The sequence below is a fragment of the Ceratotherium simum genome, chromosome 22 (assembly GCF_057802395.1).
Source record: "Ceratotherium simum simum isolate JZ-2026a chromosome 22, ASM5780239v1, whole genome shotgun sequence".
Taxonomy (NCBI): domain Eukaryota; kingdom Metazoa; phylum Chordata; class Mammalia; order Perissodactyla; family Rhinocerotidae; genus Ceratotherium; species Ceratotherium simum.
The window spans coordinates 7714617-7734326 of record NC_141921.1 but is presented as its reverse complement, the minus strand read 5'-3'; the positions used below and the strand labels follow the sequence as shown (position 1 = coordinate 7734326).

The 19710-nt window shown below is 36.4% G+C and overlaps 1 protein-coding gene across 6 annotated transcripts in view; it reads right to left on the bottom strand.

Moving 5' to 3' along the window:
- EPS15 (epidermal growth factor receptor pathway substrate 15) overlaps positions 1–19710 on the bottom strand; it is a 138437-nt gene that overhangs the window by 13773 nt on the left and 104954 nt on the right. For 4 of the 6 annotated variants that reach the window (XM_087445957.1, XM_087445955.1, XM_087445956.1 and 1 more), the window contains 6 exons: positions 17863–18066; positions 16576–16692; positions 16259–16349; positions 13617–13676; positions 12181–12317; positions 7362–7428 (listed from right to left, as the gene is read on the bottom strand). In XM_087445957.1, coding sequence (XP_087302083.1) covers positions 7362–7428; positions 12181–12317; positions 13617–13676; positions 16259–16349; positions 16576–16692; positions 17863–18066 — 676 coding nt within the window. The remainder of the gene's footprint in view (positions 1–7361; positions 7429–12180; positions 12318–13616; positions 13677–16258; positions 16350–16575; positions 16693–17862; positions 18067–19710) is intronic. The other 2 variants (XM_004438542.3, XM_087445959.1) reach the window with 1 other exon arrangement.

The window sequence follows — 19710 nt, the reverse complement described above, 5'->3', positions numbered from 1 at the left end:
AAATTAATAAAAAATATGACATTTGTGTATCAAGAATATGCTACATGTAGCCTACTGGAGTTTTTCTACACTTTCTTCACTAGAATAAATGACCTATTCAGCATTGGTCCAAACACTGGGGCACATATCCTGGATGAATGACAAAGCACTTTTGCCCCAAATTAGAGAATTACGATTTCGGCAAGAACTTTCTCACATACTGATCATGGCTGATATGAAACAGAGGCCTATACAGACACTGGAAGGACTCACTGAATGTGAACTTGTTCAGACTGCATACAAGACACCTGCTGAGGAGTCCCAGAAACACTTGGAGAAGAACTCAGAAGGTGGCTTTCTTCCTCTTGATGCACACAGGAGCTATGGGCCAGCAGAATGAGGCTTTAAATGCAAACATGACCTCACTAACACCCTCTTCTCCCCAAGAATAAAGGTAATGAACATTTTGGAAAAATACATAAAAGCATAATAAGAGAAATATCATCTATAAGCTCATTATCAGATATAACCCTCACTAATATTTTAGCATACTTCTTTAACAGCTTTTTTTCCTGGTATTTTTTTCCCTTACATATTTGACGATCATACTATGCTGATACGCTTTTTTTGTGAGGTGTGAATGATAAAGCTACATTTTAGGCATATCACTTTTTATCCCATTACCCTGATTTAATTCACAGCATGCATCAGTACTCGACATATTATATATTTCTTTATTGCCTATCTTTCCCATACAAGCTCTATAAAGACAAGAACTTTGTTTTGTTCACTACTGTATCCTTAAGGCCTAGAACAAGGTCTGGCAAATAGGAGATGCTCATACTTATCGAAAATGTTCAAAGAAAAAAGGGACAGAAACTGTCTATTTATTAAGGATCTTCCAAAAAGATAACATAACATATCTTAGCACAACCAGCTGACCAACAAGGAATAAGGGAAACCAGTTTTAACGCTCATAAATAATCTCCATAAAACAGCTGTCTACCCGAGAATCCTGAGAAGAGGAAGAAAACTTTTTTCCCCCAAATGACCCATTCATGACCCACAAGATAATCAAGCTCAAGTTCAGAGAAAACTTTCAAGAGATACTCATGAATAATCTGAGGTGTAGATGTTGGTCATTAACAAAGGATCCATTTTCTCAAGCTGGTCTCCAATTCATTCATTCAGTCACTCACTCACTCACTGACCCATTCATCCACTCACGTTTACTAAGCATCTATTATGTTCAAGGCTAGGTACTGCGGATTTAGAGTGGAATAAGACACAACACCTACCTTCAAGGAACTCATGATTTAATTGAGTGATATACATGTATACAACTGCCACACAGTAAGTGTTCAGGTTCAAAGAGAGCAAAAGAGAAGCAATACCTAGGTTTATGAGGAGGAAGCAAAGAAGACTTTACAAAAAATGTTTCACTTTCTTTTATTTGTGGACAGAAAAGAGGTGGGAGAAGAGGGAGACATATGCACACTATACACAAATATATTCATGCACTACATAGTGACGTTTTGGTAAACCACGGACTACGTATAGGACGACGGTGGTGTCATAAGATTAGTGCCACACAGCCTAGGTGTGTAGTAGGCTATACCATCTAGGTTTGTGTAAATACACTGTATGATGTTCACACAACAATGAAATAGCCTAACGATGCATTTCTCAGAATATATCCCCATCATTAAGCGATGCATGACTGTGCACAAATCCACACCTGTTCACGCACACACATTCTTTTCATTCAAAAAGTTAAGTGGCCTTGAAGAGACAGTTACGGCCTGTGGTTTGTGGAAATGGAGAAAATTAGAGAACAAACATGAAAGAAAGCAGAGCCTAAGAATAGTAAAATATGCGAACATCTGTGTGCTTAGCCTGAGTCATTGTCTACAAAAACGAAGACCTACTTGGCATTTTACTACTGCTGGAGTCAAAGATGCTCTGGGGAGGCCATGAGCTCCCTTCTACATCCTCAGGATATTATAAAGCTTTAGTTAAGAGTTGGACTGAGAAACTGCATTTTCTCAGTCAGGAGTTAGTAAAATATTCCATGCAAAAAATTTTCTAGCACCAGAACTAATCTCCCTTTATACTGAAGTGGAAAAAGAATTTTTACAAGTCAAAATAAAAATAAAAATCTCTCTCTCTCCATTGTCCCTATTTAACTTGGAACTAACAGAGTATATTACAAGTAACATTAGTTTGTGTTTGGAAACCATTAAACCAAAAAGTAGTAGTAGTAGTAATAACAGCAGCTACCATTTACTACGATAGGAACCACAATAAACACTTGAACATGCATTATCTCATTTAACCTACCCAACAAATCATGAGGTATAATTATGAACCTCATTTTATAGTTTAGGAAACTGAGACTAAAAAAACCTAAGCAACTAGCAATTTTATCTGAATAAGTGCAGGTAGCTGGACTCAAGCACCCATGTTCTAATCATGACAACCCCTCTGTAGACTGTTTATGTTTGCATTCAATTCAAAATCTTATGACAATGCAGCAGATTTGAGACAAATCATTAATTCATTTCTTCAGCAGTCAACTGGTAAGCCTCTGCCACGTCCCAGAAGCTCTGGAGTAGAAGAATAGGGATGCAACCAAGCCTCCCAGGTCTCTACTTGGGCAACTGAGTCAATGATAATACTATTCACAGAGATGTTTAGTATTGTTTTATATTTCATAGGGTGGACAACTTTACTTTCAGACATATACCTATGACACATTAAGTAAAAGACCATCAAATATAAATATATATTATACAAATATAATACAGATAATATAATAAATAATACATAATAATATAGGTAATATATAACATAAATGACAATAAAAATTATACACACATAAACACATATCTGGAGCACAAGGCTAGTGACCTAGACTTGTGGTTAGTAACATGATCAAATGTTAAGACAGACAACTCTGGCAGTCATGTAGATGAAGGACTGGCAGGTAAAGAGACTGGAGGCAATTTAGTATCCTAGTCCACGTAAACCACGATGAGGACCCAAACAAAGCTGAGCATAAGGAGGAACAGACAATCACAGTCCATTTGGGGGTAAAAAATCAGGAGTTGGCAATTTATTGGAGGTGAGGAATGATAGAGAAGAAGTCTAGGATGATTGGCTGAGGGTAAGTAATAGTGTCATTAATACAGAAAGAACATAGGAGGAGGTAAAGATTTGCTTTTGATTTTTGTTCATACTATATTTTGAAGGAGAGACTAATTAGAAAAGATGACTATTTCAATTTTAAGCATTGTTGAGCATGACACCTAAAAGGAAATATCCAGTAGGTAACTTGAAGGTACTGGAGGCTCAGAAGAGAGTTCAGGACTAGAGGACTAAATCGAGGAGTCATCACAAAATAGGCTGTAGCTGAAGGCACAGAACTGGAAAATGCCACCCCAGGAAGTGAGAAGAGCAGAAGCACCAGGCTAAATACAGAACTAAAAAGATAACCTCTACTCTTTAGCTTTTTCTCCAAGACTTTGAGATTATTCTCTTGCTCTCGTTTTGAATAAAAGGAGACATCTGTCCCAGATACCTCCTAGGAGCAAGCCGTCCTAAGGGAACACAGACCAGCAGAATATAGGGCAACAGGAAAATCTTTTAGAACATATTAGATTAGCAGTTCTCAAAGTGCGGTCCATAGACCCCCGAGTCCCCAACACCCTTTTAGGGAGGTCTGTAAGGTCAAAAATATTTTCAGAATATGAAGATGTTATTTATCTTTCTCATGGTGTTGATATTTGCAAAAATGTCACACAACCAATGGTGGGTAAAACTGCTGATGGCTTAGTGGGAATCAAGGTGGTGGCACCCAACTTTACCGGCTGGTAGCCATTGTATTCTTCCCCATCACAAACTCGCAGGGGGAAGAAAAAGGCCAACTGCACCTAAGAATGTCTGTCCTTGATGAATCAATAAAAATTATTAGTTTTAATAAATTGTGACCCTTTGGTACACACAATTTTTAAAATTCTGAGTGACAAAATGGGAAATATGCATAAAGCACTTCTGCTGAGTACCAAAGGATGATGGTTATCTGGAGGAAAAGCACTTGCCTGATAGTCTGAGAAAGAAGTTAACTAGCTGCTTTTTTCATGGAATGTCATTTTTACTTGAAAAAAGTGACAGATAAACAATGGTTATTCAGATTTGAGTATCTGGCAACATTTCCTCCAAAACAAATAAAGCTGAGTCTATCACTTTAAGGAAAAAAGATGTGGTTAGAGATATAAATCAGCATATAGATGGTATGGAAAGCCACGAAACCAAATGAGATCCCCAAGGGAGTACAGATAGAGAAAAAAAGAGGTCCAGAGTCTACGACCTAAAGCAACACAACACAAAGAAGTTGGGGGAAAGCAGAAGAATCAGCAAAGGAGACAAAAGGAATGACCAAAGAGGTTAGTAGAAAATCAGAGACCTCATCTGAATGTAGGTCCTCCTATTACTACTTCTTTAACTTTGTGAAACAGCTTCATCTCCCCATGTCTTGATTTCCTTGTCTGTACAATAAACATAATACCAATTATCTCATGTAGTTGCTGTGAGAATTAAATGAGACCAAGTACATATGAGAAAATGGTTAGCACATGGAGTGCTGGAACCACACAAGTGCTCAATAAATGGTATCTATTATTGTTACGATTAACAACAATAAATCTTAGCCCCCTCCTAGGCTATTATAGTCATTTATCCTACCACTTTACAGGAAATGAGCTGGGAGCTGGAATTGAAAGAGAAGACCAACAGAGGTAATAGAAACCTCTACAGTAAGGCTGCAATCGACCACTTCAGCCCTAACCTGACCATTCCTCTATCTATAAATAAGCTTTATCAAAATGTCTATTTTCCTTGAACATGTCTCCTTCCTCCACTCCTTGCTCATGTTACTCTCTCTGCTTTACATACTCTGGTTCCATATCTACTTATTAAAAATTCTAGCCCATTCTTTCTTTTTTTGTGTGAGGAAGATTAGCCCTGAGATAACATCTGTTGCCAATCATCCTCTTTTTGCTGAGAAAGGTTGGCCCTGGGCTAACATCCATGCTCATCTTCCTCTACCTTATATGGAACGCCACCACAGCATGGCTTGACAAGTGGTGGGTCGGTCCACGCCCGGGATCCAAACCTGCGAACTCCAGGCCACTGAAGTGGAGCACACAGACTTAACCACTACGCCACAGGCCAGCCCCCCAGCCCATTCTTTCAAGGCATACCACAAAAGCGACCTTCTGCTTTAAAATCATTCATGATTTACCCCAAATAGAGGTGATCTCCCTTTCCTTTAAATTTCTGCAGCTTTATGAACTCTCATAGCACTTACCATACCTTAGTGTGGGCAATCAGAAGTTAATTATAAATGTATTAACGTTTCATTTTATTCTCTTAGGTTACCCCTTCTAATCACATAATATCCCAGCAATATATTACTTTATCAGTTCAATAATGAGAGTCTAAAAAAGCACATATATTTTAAAAAGATATAATTTAACCACTGTTACTACAATAAGCCTTTTAGAAATCTTATTTGCTATCATTCTAAATTTTGGTTTAAACTAATACCCAGTACTACATTAAATCTTGTTTTCTATATATCTGCTTTTTACATTCCTTCTTCTTGCTACTCACGTGGGAAGTTAATTTTCAACCTGAAAACAAGTAACACACACTGCTAAATCTCATCTTGTTACAATTTGTACAATACAAGAAATCCAAACTGTGAAGGTATTTCTACTAATCTTTCTCTATGCTCATAATCCTCAATTTGCCACCATCAGCAAATTTGTGTACTGCATAACTCACCCTAATTTCATGTGGAAAAATAAGGCAACCAATTTCCAGCATGATATGTACACGTTTTGAGTCCACTTCCCTCTAATTCCCTGCTCTCCTACACAATAGCTGGTCTGTTTAATTTTTAAATGAATAGTGAGAAAGAAGCCGAGTTAGTTGAAAAAGCTTTTAGACTCTGTTAGACTTAGGTAGACTTAGGTGTGAATCTTGGCTTCACCTGATTAAAATCCAGCAAACCCACACCAATAGAGTTAAAATTAATAAGATTGAAAATGCTAAGTGATGGCAAAGATATTGAACAACTGGAATTCTCATACATTACTGATAGTAGATAAATTTTTACAACTATTCTGGTCATCTATTTGTCAGAATCCACTAAAACTTAACATCTTTCTAGCCCCATGATTCAGGAACCCCATTGCTGAGTATATACCTGCTATGATATATACTCAAGAGAACTGCATGCACATAACTATGATAATACATGTTCATTGCAACTTTATTTATAGTTGCCAAAGCCCACTAACTCAAAACCCATTAACAAGAGAATGGCTAATGAAATTGTGGATATAAATACAGAGGAATAAGTCACAACAATAAAAAACAATCTACTGAAGTATTCAAGAACGTTAGAGATAAACCTCACAGATGGTGTGTTGAGCCAAAGAATTTAGATATTAAAATTTAGACCTGATTCCATACAGTATGATTCTTTGAATATATTGGAATTCAATTTTGCAACAATCAAAATTTATGGTGATGCAAGTCAACATAGAGGATATTTATTTCCTGGAAAGGGACACAAGGGAGCCTTCTGGGATGTTGGAAATTTTCTATATCTGATCTGGATAGTTTTACCTGTGTGCATATTGACTGAAAAAAAAATTGAGCTGTTTACCAAAGAATAATGAAATTTATATATGTTTCTGTATTTATATTAAACCTTAATAAAAAGTTAAATGATAAAAAAAAAAAAATCCAGCAAACCATATAATCTTGATCAAGTTACTTAATGTTCTGGTCCTCAGTTTGCTGATCTTTAAAATGGGAATATTACTTAAAAGGTTATTAAAATAATATGTGGAAAATTAGATATCATAAATAAAGCATGAAGACTGGATGCTAGAATAACATTTAGCTTTTCTTTGTATTATTAACACAACCTATGCACTATTTGTAAAGTTATTATCATTACCTATTGGAAACCACTAATTTTTTAATTTAGGCCAAGATCCGTAAGAGTCAATGCTGACTTTGAAACTGCCAAGCAACACTGCCTTTTATGAAGCAAAAAACTTTTACTGGTTTTACTGATATCAGCTATGGGACATATTCTAGTAAAATACTTAACATGAACAATAAATGAGAAGATAAGTAGAAAGTGATACACAAACACTTATCATAATTATTATTGGTAATTACAATTGGGTATAACTGTGCAATAAAAGTAAATAAACAGGACAAATATATTTGGAGACCAAAATAAGTGTAAAAAAAAAGGGTAATGTTTACTGTTCAAAGAAATTGATAAATTATTTCCTTACCTGAATCGTTAGCTGCAACAACTGTTCCACCAGGAGCAAAAGGATCATTGTGCTTCAACATTTCTACCTAAACAAATTACACAAAACTATGACTGAGAGAGGCAATATTTTATAGCTGAACCCTCAGTGCCACACTAAAGAAAATATTCTTTACAAACTCTAAATTAAGGAATACAAGACATTAGGAACAAATGTCTCCCACTACTGATTTGCAATCTTATTAAATCGAAACCATCACGTATCATTTTCTTTTTATTTATTTATTTATTTATTTTTCCCCCAAAGCCCCAGTAGATAGTTGTATGTCATAGTTGCACATCCTTCCAGTTGCTGTACGTGGGACGTGGCCTCAGCATGGCTGGACAAGTGGTGCGTCGGTGCACGCCCGGGATCCGAACCCGGGCCACCAGCAGCGGAGCGCGCGCACTTAACTGCTAAGTCACGGGGCTGGCCCCATATCATTTTCTAATCTTCTTTTATTGTGAAATATAACATCCATTCAGAAAAGAGTATGAAACATATGTACAGTTTAACAAATAAGTATCAAATGAACATCTATGTAATCATCTCCTAGGAAACTGCCAATACCTCAGAAGTCTTTGCGCACCCCTTCCCAATCACAATCCCATCTCTCCTCTGTAGAGGTAATTACCATCCTGACTTTGGTGGTATTCATTTCTTTTCTTTTCTTCATAATTTTGCTACTTGTATAGATGCACACTATTTCAAATTTTTATTTTGAAATAATTTTATATTTTTAGAACTGTTGTAAAGCTTATACAGAGAGTTCCCATCCACCCTTCACCAGCTTCCTCTAATGTTAATATCTCATAAAATCATGGTACATCTACTAAAACTAAGGAATTAACACTGGTACAAAACTATGAACTACAGACTTTATTTGAATTTCATCAGTTTTTCCATTAATGTCCTTTTCCTATTCCAGGGTGATATGCTGCATTTAGGATGCATACTATTCTAACTCAAATATCCTAGTACTTAAATCAGAAAATGCTAGATTTCCATTTTCTAATTGTTATCTAAAAATACTTCTAGCATTCTGCCCCTTGGAGGAAACACACATGCTTGAGAGGGAGAGAGAGTGAGAGAGCAAGTGCAAGTGTGCTTCCTGCTAAAAAGATCCTGCCACTTTCAATAATAAGCCGTGTAAAAATCTGGATCAAGTGGCAAAGGTGAGTGGTTAAAAGAGTGAGGACTTTACCATAAGCCAGAGATTCTTGCTAGTGAATTGTCTTCTGACTTTACTTTTTAACCTTAGTCAAACAAATTGTATATTTAGGAAGATAACTGAACTTTCTCTTTCTCTTAAAAAAGGCTCTTTTTAAGAGGCCAGCCAAAAGACAGGTGAAAGGGGTGTGAAAAGAGTTTTAGAATATTTATCTCCTACTCTGACTCATGGCTATCAATGTCCTCTGTATTACAGGCTCTATTTCTATTTTTTTGTGTGTATGATTTTTCTGACTCCCAGCTTTTTATTTATTTATCTTGTGAGGAAGATCAGCCCTGAGCTAACATCCACGCTAATCCTCTTCTTTTTGCTGAGGAAGACCAGCTCTGAGCTAACATCTATTGTCAATCCTCCTCCTTTTTTTGCCCCAAAGCCCCAGTAGATAGTTGTATGTCATAGTTGCACATCCTTCTAGTTGCTGTACGTGGGACACGGCCTCAGCATGGCCCGAGAAGTGGTGCCTCAGTGCGCGCCCGGGATCCGAACCCGGGCTGCCAGTAGTGGAGCGCGCGCACTTAACCACTAAGCCACGGGGCCGGCCCCTTACAGGCTCTATTTCTAATCATCAATAAAATGGATATTACAACCGAATGTCAGAGGATATTGCAGAGCTCAATTTATAAATTTCTAAGTAAAACAAATGTATTTGAAAAAAGAAAAGTAATGCTAACCAGGGCTTATAGTATATTCTCTCTTTATAGAAGAGGACTCATTAAAACTACTAGCAAAAAGAAGTAATTAATACTAATGAAGTTTTCAGAACTGAACATGATAGTATTTATTTTCACTAATGCCAGTGATATTATTGTAAAACTTGCACTCTATCTTATACTGATTGTATCTGCTGAATGAATAAATAGCAATTGAAGAAAAAAAATTAAGCTGGTCTATATAGCAAAGTAACTTTCCATGGTTCCTAATATAACAGTCAAAATACTACTGTGAGAGAGTCACTGACATGATAACTTAAGTCACCAACTATAACCGCTTCTTCTCTTAATGTTAAGAAAAGGAAAATCTAACAGGCCTGGTTTTTAACAATAGCTTGCAGATTTTATTTGCCATCACAGAGAGAAAGAGAAAAAGCATGCCTATATGCACGTCAGGTTTAATTACTAGTCCTTCATCACACACTGTGCAACCACTCTAAAAGGCCATTGGCATAGCAAGGGAAACACGACAAACTGTGCAGCCCATAAACAAAGGAGCAAGTGGTCACAAAACTCTCTTTAGTTTGATAATTAGGCAATTTAGTACACAGAAATAATTTTCATAACTAAAATTCAGATGGTATGATTTTATAGATTTATGTTCCAAAATCCTCCTACAAGGTCACCTAATTTATCACTGAAATTCTCTCTCTCCTACGTCAGCCCTCCACTCCCTGCTTTCACGGCATGACTTAGCACCCACACAACGCTACCACACACTAGCTTGGAGGGTAGGAAATGACAGTTGTTTGTTTTGATTTGGTTTGGTTTTTAAAATTATGTCCCTCTGAGAGCAGAGACTAGCCTTGAGGGAATAGGAAAGACTTTTGGGGAGAGATTCATGTCTGGAGGCATAATCAGAAGAGGCCTCTGTTTAAAAAGAAGGAAGATCACAAAAAACAGAGGCTTTGTAGCCAGGAGGAATTACGCTTAAATCATAGACTATAGTGGTAAAGACCTTAAGATTTTGGTCAGAGAGACCAGAGTTTGAATTCAGTTCTACCCCTTATTAACTTACTACCACTTAATCTAAGTCTCATTTACTTTACCTTAAAAATGAGGATAATAACATGAGCATCAGAGAATTATTGTGAAGATTAAATGACGTAACACATGAAAAAAGCTTAGCACCATGCCTGTCACACAGAACACATTAGCTAAACGTAGCTATTATTACATTGCCAATTCGGTTTTTTTTTTGTTGTCTTTTTAATGGGGAAATTAAGAGCTGTCGGCAAGGGCAATGTTGCTTTCAAAAACTGGGGAGAAAAGAGAAAAAGTAAGTAGAAAGAATGGCAGAAAAATTTCACCAGGGGAGAAGAACAGGAGAAACTTGTTTATTTTTAAATTAGGAAGAGTTGCTTTGGCTTTCTTGTTCTTGAAATGCTAAGAGTGGAGAATGAGAGACTAGAATAAGGTGAGAGGAAAAGAATTCAGGTTGCAGCCAATTTTACAAGAATTTGGCACATGGGTCCACACTGCAAACTAACTGTTATAGGAAAACAGACTATCCAGTAGCCTGTGGAAACCACAAATATTCAGTTATGGAGGCATTCGCTCAGTTTACATCAATGGAAAATACCAGTTGTTGGCCAAGTAGCTCTTTACTGAGGAAAGTAAGGAAGCAATTCAAGAATACTAAAATCTACTACCTTTAAAAGAATCGATTACTCTTTTAAGGAAGTATTCTTAATCTAAGAGCATTAAAAAGACAAAATTTTTGCTTCAAATGCCTGTCAATCAACTGTTCCTTTCCGGGTCTGGTTTACTTAAAGACGTGAAACATCCTGCCTCAAAAATAAACCTCTAGGGCCGGCCCCATGGCTTAGCGGTTAAGTGCACGCGCTCCGCTGCTGGCGGCCCGGGTTCGGATCCCGGGCGTGCACCGACGCACCGCTTCTCTGGCCATGCTGAGGCCGCGTCCCACATACAGCAACTAGAAGGATGTGCAACTACGAGATACAACTATCTACTGGGGCTTTGGGGAAAAATAAATAAATAAATAAAATTTAAAAAAATAAAAAATAAAAAAATAAACCTCTAAATAAAAATTAAGAACAAAAAACTCCGAAATCATTCATAATTATTGAAATTGCATGATGGATACATGGAGGTTTGTTAAAATATTTCATTATATCACTCTGAGTATGTTTAAATATCCATAATATAAAGATTTTGTTTTTAAAGCCTTCAGATGATAAAGCACTTAGCTGTATGACCTTGGTTACGTTAATTTCTCCAAGTCCCAGCGTCCTTATTAATAGTTAAAACAGGGATACCAACACCTACTCTGCAAGGTTCATGTGAAGATTAGAAACAATGAATGTAAAGCACACAGAAGTACCTGGATCATAGCATGTTGTTATTAAATAGTGATTGTTGTAGTATGTATGTTCTCAAGCGAGTCTGACATTTAGTGGGAATTTGTACTTTTTTACAAGATTAACATTCCACATGTGTTTATAAAATAACAAATGATTTTTCTAAAACATTAATGCTCTTCCTTTTAAACTGATTTTCATTATTTCAATAATGCATACCAAACATTTCTGAAAAGCTTTACTTAAGACTGGTATATGGACTTCTACTCATTTATTTTAAATATCCCCAAGGGATATTTGGTCCTTTGAAGGATGGACTTGATTTTTGGATGACATAAGCTATTCTAGTCAATTCCAGTGGATGATCAAGCTGTGAAATACCAGTCTGAATCAAAAACTAGATGGGCTAGATGAGACTGAAATTTTTATATGGCCCATTAGAAGTAATATAAAAGAGGATTCTTTCATCACTGTATATTTCAAGAAACTCACTTAGGACACTTGTTATCCATTTGACAGTTTTTAACTCTCCCACTTACGGATGTATTACTGCTATTGCTGGTTGCACAGAAAGGGTCAGTACTTGAAGTGGCAAAAGGATCAGTAGAAGATTGCTTGAAGAAACAGTCAGACGCAAAAGGATCTGAACCTTTGAAAGGATCACCTCCAAATGGATCTAAGAAAATATAGCATAAATTTAAGAGACTAAAAACTATTACACTAAATTTCCTGTCACCTGAAGGCATAATTGCCTTAATTAGAAGACATTTTGAACTCCTGGAGAATCTAAGTTAGGTACTTTTATTATGATAATGATCATTAAAAAAGTACAGACATTTGCACCTAGTTAAACAGCTTTAATGAACGTTCTTTCCTACTTGGTCATCATTAACCCAAAGCAAATCAATAATTCCAACACTTACTACACAAATGTTACCTGTATGCTAGGTTTAAACAATTCCTCTAAGCTGGTGATTCTAATTTTGGGTGGGGATCACAGGTTCCTTTGTGGTTTTGATAAACGATACAGTCTTTCACCTAATAAACTTACTTTTTTTGTTGTTGTTGTTTTTTGTTTGTGAGGAGATCAACCCTGTGCTAACATCTGCCAATCCTCCTCTTTTTTTGCCAAGGAGGACTGGCCCTGGGCTAACATCCGTGCCCATATCCCTCCACTTTATATGGGATGCCGCCACAGCATGGCTTGCCAAACAGTGCATCGGTGCGCGGCCGGGATCCGAACCAGCAAACCCTGGGCCGCTGCAGCGGAGCGCACACACGCTTAACCGCTTGCGCCACCGGGCTGGCCCCTAAACTTACTTTTTAAAATTAGCATAGAATGTCAAGGGGTCCCATTTTAAAATCCTTATTCTATACTATCATAATTAAAGAAACAACAACAAAAACTTCTAAATGTATTTCTCTCCCTGAGTGCAAGGGTAACAGCCAATAGTCTGGAACAGGTTTGGGAAGCATAACTAAATGGTACACAAGATTTGCTTCCTTCTAATGCAAAAATCCCAGAGAAAGAATATCTTAAGAAGTCTGACATTTAGTAATTCTTTAAGATGTTTCCTTTTCCCTCATTCATACAAATAGGCTATAATCTTAGGAAAACAGAAGTTCTAAACCCTGCAGTAGTGTAGATCATTATACTCATCTAATCCTTGGCTAAGAAGGAGAAATCAGCCTAAATATTATTAAAAAGCACCTAAGTATAAACACTAATGTCAGTTTTAAAAGAGTAAAGCTAACAGTTTATTAAGCAAATTCACAAGAATCTACCACTTTCTCTCTGAAAATACCAGGCACATACAACATCTTAGTGAGGCCTTAGATAGTTTCAAAACTGAATAAAAAGCAAGTCCATTTCCTATAACTACCCAACTGTGATCTCTCATTCCTAAATACAACATAAGCTTATAATTAAGCAGAATCAGACTAACACTAAGATGGACCTCAACAATATACTGACCAATTTTCCCAAAAGTATACTGACCAATTTTCCCAAAAGGATCATCCTTGAAAGGATCACCTGTGATAAAATAAATTAGCAGAAATCAAAATAACAATATTTACTGTTGTGACATCATTACTTAAAGTTCAAACAACAGCAAAGTTTCTTAAAGCAAAGTTTGTTTCATTAACTCTGTCGAAGTAGATGAAACAATGAATGTCATCCACCTCCAGGAAATACTTAAAATAATAAAGAGTAAAGACAGAACATCAACACACCTCATAAAGAAGGCAAATTTTAGTTAGAGCCAACTATACTTACCTTTTGACTACAAGTTGAGGTTCCAGATGGAGGGCAAAAGACAAGCACAACAGCAAGACTTTTACTAACAAAATCTCTACCCTTCACAAGAGTAATGGATGCGTATTACCATCACCACATCAGAAATGAAAGACACTGACATTCACTGAAGTTTAAAAAAAAAACTCTTATGGAATTGAAGAGTCCAGAAACAAACCCTTACATTTATGGTCATTTGATTTTTGACAAGAGTGCCAAGACGATTCAAAGGGGAAAGAAGAATCTTTTCAACCAATGGTGCTGGGACAACTGGATATTTACATGCAAAAGAATAAAAAATCAAGTTGGACCCCTATCTCATACTATATACCAAAATCAACTCAAAATTGATCAAAGATCTAAATGTAACAGCTAAAACTATTAAACGCAAAAGAAAACATAAGAGTAAATCTTCATGACTTTGGATTTTAGATATGACATCAAAAGCACAAGTGACAAAAGAAAAAAATAGGTAAATTGGACTTCATCAAAATTAAAACAACATTGGGGTCGGCCTGGTGGCGCAAACGGTTAAGTGCGGGCATTCCGCTGCGGCGGCCCGGGGTTCACCGGTTCAGATCCCAGGCACGCACTTTATATGGGACGCTGTGGCGGCGTCCCACATAAAGTGGAGGAAGATGAGGCACGGATGTTAGCCCAGGGCCCGTCTTCCTCAGCAAAAAAAGAGGAGGATTGGCAGATGTTAGCACAGGGCTGATCTTCCTCACACACACACACACACAAAAATTAAAACAACATAAATTCCAAGAAAATATGTGCAAATCAAATATTTGATAAGGGGCTTGTATTCAGAACATGTAAAGAACTCTTACAAGTCAACAATAAAAAGTCAAACCACCCAATTAAAAAATGGGCAAATTATTTGAATAAACATTTCTTCAAGAAGATATACAAATGGCCAAAAAGCACATAGAAAAATGCTCAACAGCATTAGCCATTAGGGAAATACAAATCAAACTCACAATGAGATACTACTTCACACCCACTAGGATGGCTATCATCAAAAGGATAGATAATAACAAGTGTTGGTGAGGATAAGGAGAAATTGCAACCCACATACACTGCTGGTGGGAATGTAAAATGGTACAAACACTTTGGAAAACAGTCTAGTAGTTCCTCAAATGATAAACATAGAGTTACTGTATGATCTGATATATACCCAGGAGAAATAAAAACATATATCCACACAAAAATTAGTAATAAATGTTCAGAGCAGCATTATTCATAATAGCCAAAAAAGTGGAAACACCCCAAATGTCCATCAATCAATGAATAAGTAAAATGTGGAATATCCATCCAATGGAGTATTATTCATCAATAAAAAGGAATGAAGTACTGAAACATACTAAAATATGAGTGAATCTTGAAAATATTACAGTCAGTGAAAGAAGCCAGACATAAAAGACAATATATTGTATAATTCTGTAAATAGGCAAATCTACAGAGACAGAAAGTAGATTAATGGTTGCCTAGAGCTAGTGGTTAGGGGAACGGGAAGTGAATTCTAATTGGTATGGAGTTGCTTTATGCGGCGATAAAAAATGTTCTAAAATTAGATTTTGGTGATGATTATACAACTCTGTGAATATACTAAAACCATTTAATTGTGCACTTTAAACATACAATTTAATATATCTTTTAACACTTTATATATCTCAATAAGGATGTTTTCTTAAAAGGAGTTCTAATATCTAGGCTCATTTCTGCCAGGACTCTAAGGAAGTTATTTTATCTATGTGCCTCAGTTTCCCATCTTTAAAGCTGATATAAACTGACCTATCAGTTTCACAATTTGATTTTTGAAATAAATAAAATGCAAAAAGAGCTTTAACACAAGTAGTATTTAACACAGTTTACAGCGACATCAGATGTTTTAATTTATTAAATTATATTTCTTCAATAAGACTGCAGGCACCCTACGGGCAGCAATCAGGCTTCTAACTACTCTGACTTCCACTGGTTTAAAACCATGGTGTTGGCACTTTTAGTAAAAAATTGCTACTTGACTTAAGAGTATCCAATCTCCTCTTCTGGTCCACAATGTCTTCCTTTTGGTCCTTATTCTGAAGGAGAAACATACGTTTTTAATCAGGGGCTCCTAAGACACAATCAAAGGCTTAGTCTCAGGATTTGGTTGCCTGAAGAGGACAAATACTAGCAAATCTGAGCATATTACATCACTCTCCTCTACTTTTGTTACAAGAAGTAGGCTCTCAAAACAGAAGCCCTAATTCTTATACAGTTTATATATGAAAAAGCCTCTTTTTGTAAATCTATGATATAAAAATAAGAGTACTTACTGCCAACAAAAGGATCAGACTGGAAAAAATCCAAGTTTGTATCTGTAACTGGATCTGTCAGTGAACTTGATTCTACATTAAATGGGTCTTCCTAAAAATAATTTTAAATTAAAAAATGTTTTAGGAACCAAAGTTTTAAAAGGTAACATTTTAAAATAAAATAACAAGCTTTGAAAAATCAAATGATGGTAATATAACAAATATTTCCATAGTCATAAAGTCCACGTAACACATTTTTCTCTTTCCTTAACCTGAAATAGTATAACCCATCTAGGGAAAAGAGTGATAAGAACATTTACATACAAAATTATTTTTACCTCTTTTGAACATCTGTCACTGTTAAATTCAGGACAAACTTTTTCATTAACAGCTGCAGTCACCATTTCATTTTCATCAGTCACACCAGAAGGTGGTATTTCAGGACTACTTCTTGCCTACAAAATATTAATGCTACATGGACTAACAATGTATTTTCTACTTGGCAGAGAAAACTGACAAAGGATAACCAAAAATTACTAAAAAATAAAAAAAGACAAGCAGAACATATTCATTGAAGGACTTCTAAAATCTTTCTTAGAAAAATGGTATCACCAAGCATCGAAGTCATTCAGGCTCAAAACTACAGGTCATCCTTAACCACTTCCCTTTGGTCATCCCCTAGCTAGCCTCCAAGTCTTGCTGAGTCTACCTCCTACCTCTTTCTCAAATCCTTCCCTTCTTCTCCAACCCCAGTGACACTATCACCCATTTACAGTATCATCATTTCTCATCCAGATTACTGTAGTAACCTTCCAACTGCCTCCCTGCCTCCAATATGTGCCCTTCCAATCTATCCTCCTTATAGTAGCCAAAGTAATAGATCTAAAATGTGAATCTGATCATGACCCTTCTGGTTAGAAATCCTTCCATGGCTTCCCATTACTTTCTGGATTTAGACCAGTAGGTAATAAGGCTTAAGTGGCAGGGGGAATCTCTATTTTCTATCATCCTGTGTCTTTGAACGATAACCTAGTAATTTGCCTTCTGTGCTTAAAAGAATATTGTGTAATGTATCAAGACTGCACTGCCTAAATAAAATCATGTCTGTTAATTCTATATCTTTAATATCTCTCAAACTTGTATTCTTCTCATCATCCCTCCTGTTACTGCTTTTTGTTTTTTTTTTTTTGGTGAGGAAGATCAGCCCTGAGCTAACATCTGTGCCAATCCTCCTCTTTTTGCTGAGGAAGACTGGCCCTGAGCTAATACCCGTGCCCATCTTCCTTCACTTTATATGGGACACCACCACAGCATGGCCTGCCAAGCCGTGCATCGATGCACGCCTGGGATCCGAACCCTGGCCGCCAGCAGCGGAGCATGCGTACTTAACCGCTACACCACAGGGCCGGCCCCCCTCCCATTACTGCTTAAGTTTAGGCTAACACAACTCCCATATAGACCATTATAATAGTCCGTTAACGTATCTCTCTCTGTCCAGTCCCATTCTCTACTCCATTTTCTACATCTTCTAAAAGGTAAATGCAATCATGTCACTTCTTGCTTAAAATTCTTCAATGGCTACTCACTGCAGTTGATTATGAAGGTTATGGAACTATTAGACTCACTGGAGACTCCTGGTGGATGGGCTCAGACTCTAGATTGGCCTGGCCTTCAGCATGCTCATTAAGATTGGCTGTTTCACTGCTGCTGGTGCTGAGGCTGCAATAATCTGTAGCGCCATTTACAAGAATACTGTGTGGGCTACTGCACCAATTTAATTGATTATTCTGGTTTTCCAGTTCTTTCATTTCTATCAGTTTCATTTGCATCTGTCAACACAAAGCAGAAACACAAAACAAGATTTATTACTAGAAAGACACGTAATCTAAAAATGGCTATACCTTTAGACTTGGTCATGGATAAATTTGCTTCCATTAAGGAGAATCCTCTGGGAATGCAGCATGACTTAGAGAAAAGATGTTAGTAATCCATCCCAGTATATATAGATTCACTTCTGTACATCTTTTGAAAGCTCCAAGTATTTTGATTCAATTATCTGCATACTGGCAGTGCTTTAGGGTATAATTAGAAAAAGGGTCACAGTATTGGGGAAAAAACAGCAAAAGGACAAAGCAAGAGAAGATTTTGTGACAAAGCCTTAGGAGAGATAAAAGAAGTTGAAGGGGAGTACACAAGGCTTTGGAACCATCCATACTCCCATTAGGAAGGAGAGGAGTAAAGACAAAGGTAAAACGAGCTAGTGACCTATGCTCTGGCATTATTTATTAAGGGGCTAGAGCCCTAGGAGGTGGTCTCACAATCTAAGCTATACTAAACTGGTTAAATAAAGAACACTCAAAGTTTTTTTGACCACAATATCCAAGTGACTTTATACTCTTGGGACAATGGCGGGACACAGAAGGCAAGATTCAATAAGTTGTAATACATATAAAAGAAAAATGTTGGGAATCAGAGGGAGGAAAAAATGCTTATTTATACCAACACGTATAATAAAGAAAAACAAATTTACAAATAACAAAGAAACTGAAGAGAAGGCAGAATCAAAAAATGTTTCTAGTGAAAAATAATAATAAATGGAATTTTACCAAATAGTTCTCATTTCTCATAAAATATATATTTTTAATTACATTGGAATTCCTTTTATTTATTAGCATGCTATGTTTTTTGTTTTTAGCAAACATAAAAATTACCTATTGACAGTTCATAAATCAAGGCTCTGTTTCCCTAATCTTATTTTCCCCATAAGGTTTTTAAGTTGCTCAATTTGGAATCTGTAATTCACCATAGGTTTTTTCAGGGTCATAACCTGGGGAAAGAACACTATACTGGATTGAGAGAGAGAGGTAAATCTAGCTCTGTCACCTTCTAATTAGGTGATCTTAGTCAAAGTAACCTTTCCAAGCCTCCATTTCTTAATCCATAAAGGGAATAAGAATTATCTCCACAGATGATTATTATGTGAAGCAAAAAGAACTCTGTAAAATGTAAAGAAAAGTAAATGTATATAAATGACAGACAATGTACGTAAAAGTGCCTAGCACACTACATTTCTCACTATTACAGTAATTAAGTCTTCCTCTGTTCCTTTTCCACTAATTCACTCCATTTTTAAAAAGTTAAACATCTTGAGCTCTTTGAGGGTAGGGACCACAAATCTTGTTACCTTGTATCTCCAACACCTAGCACAATGCTGTACACTGTAAGTGCTTAGCATATGTTCAGTGAATGAACACAAATATTGTGCTTATAAATTTAAACACTGGGCATCAGTAAGCATATATATCTACCAAACCTGTATTTAGAACTTAAACTAACAATCCAAAAATACTACACATTTGTAACACACAGCTTATGCTTTGTATATTCCTAGTACTATAGAGCTGTGGCTTGTAAACTTTTTTTTACTATAATCCATAGAAAGAAACAGATTTTACATCCTAATCCAGTAAATA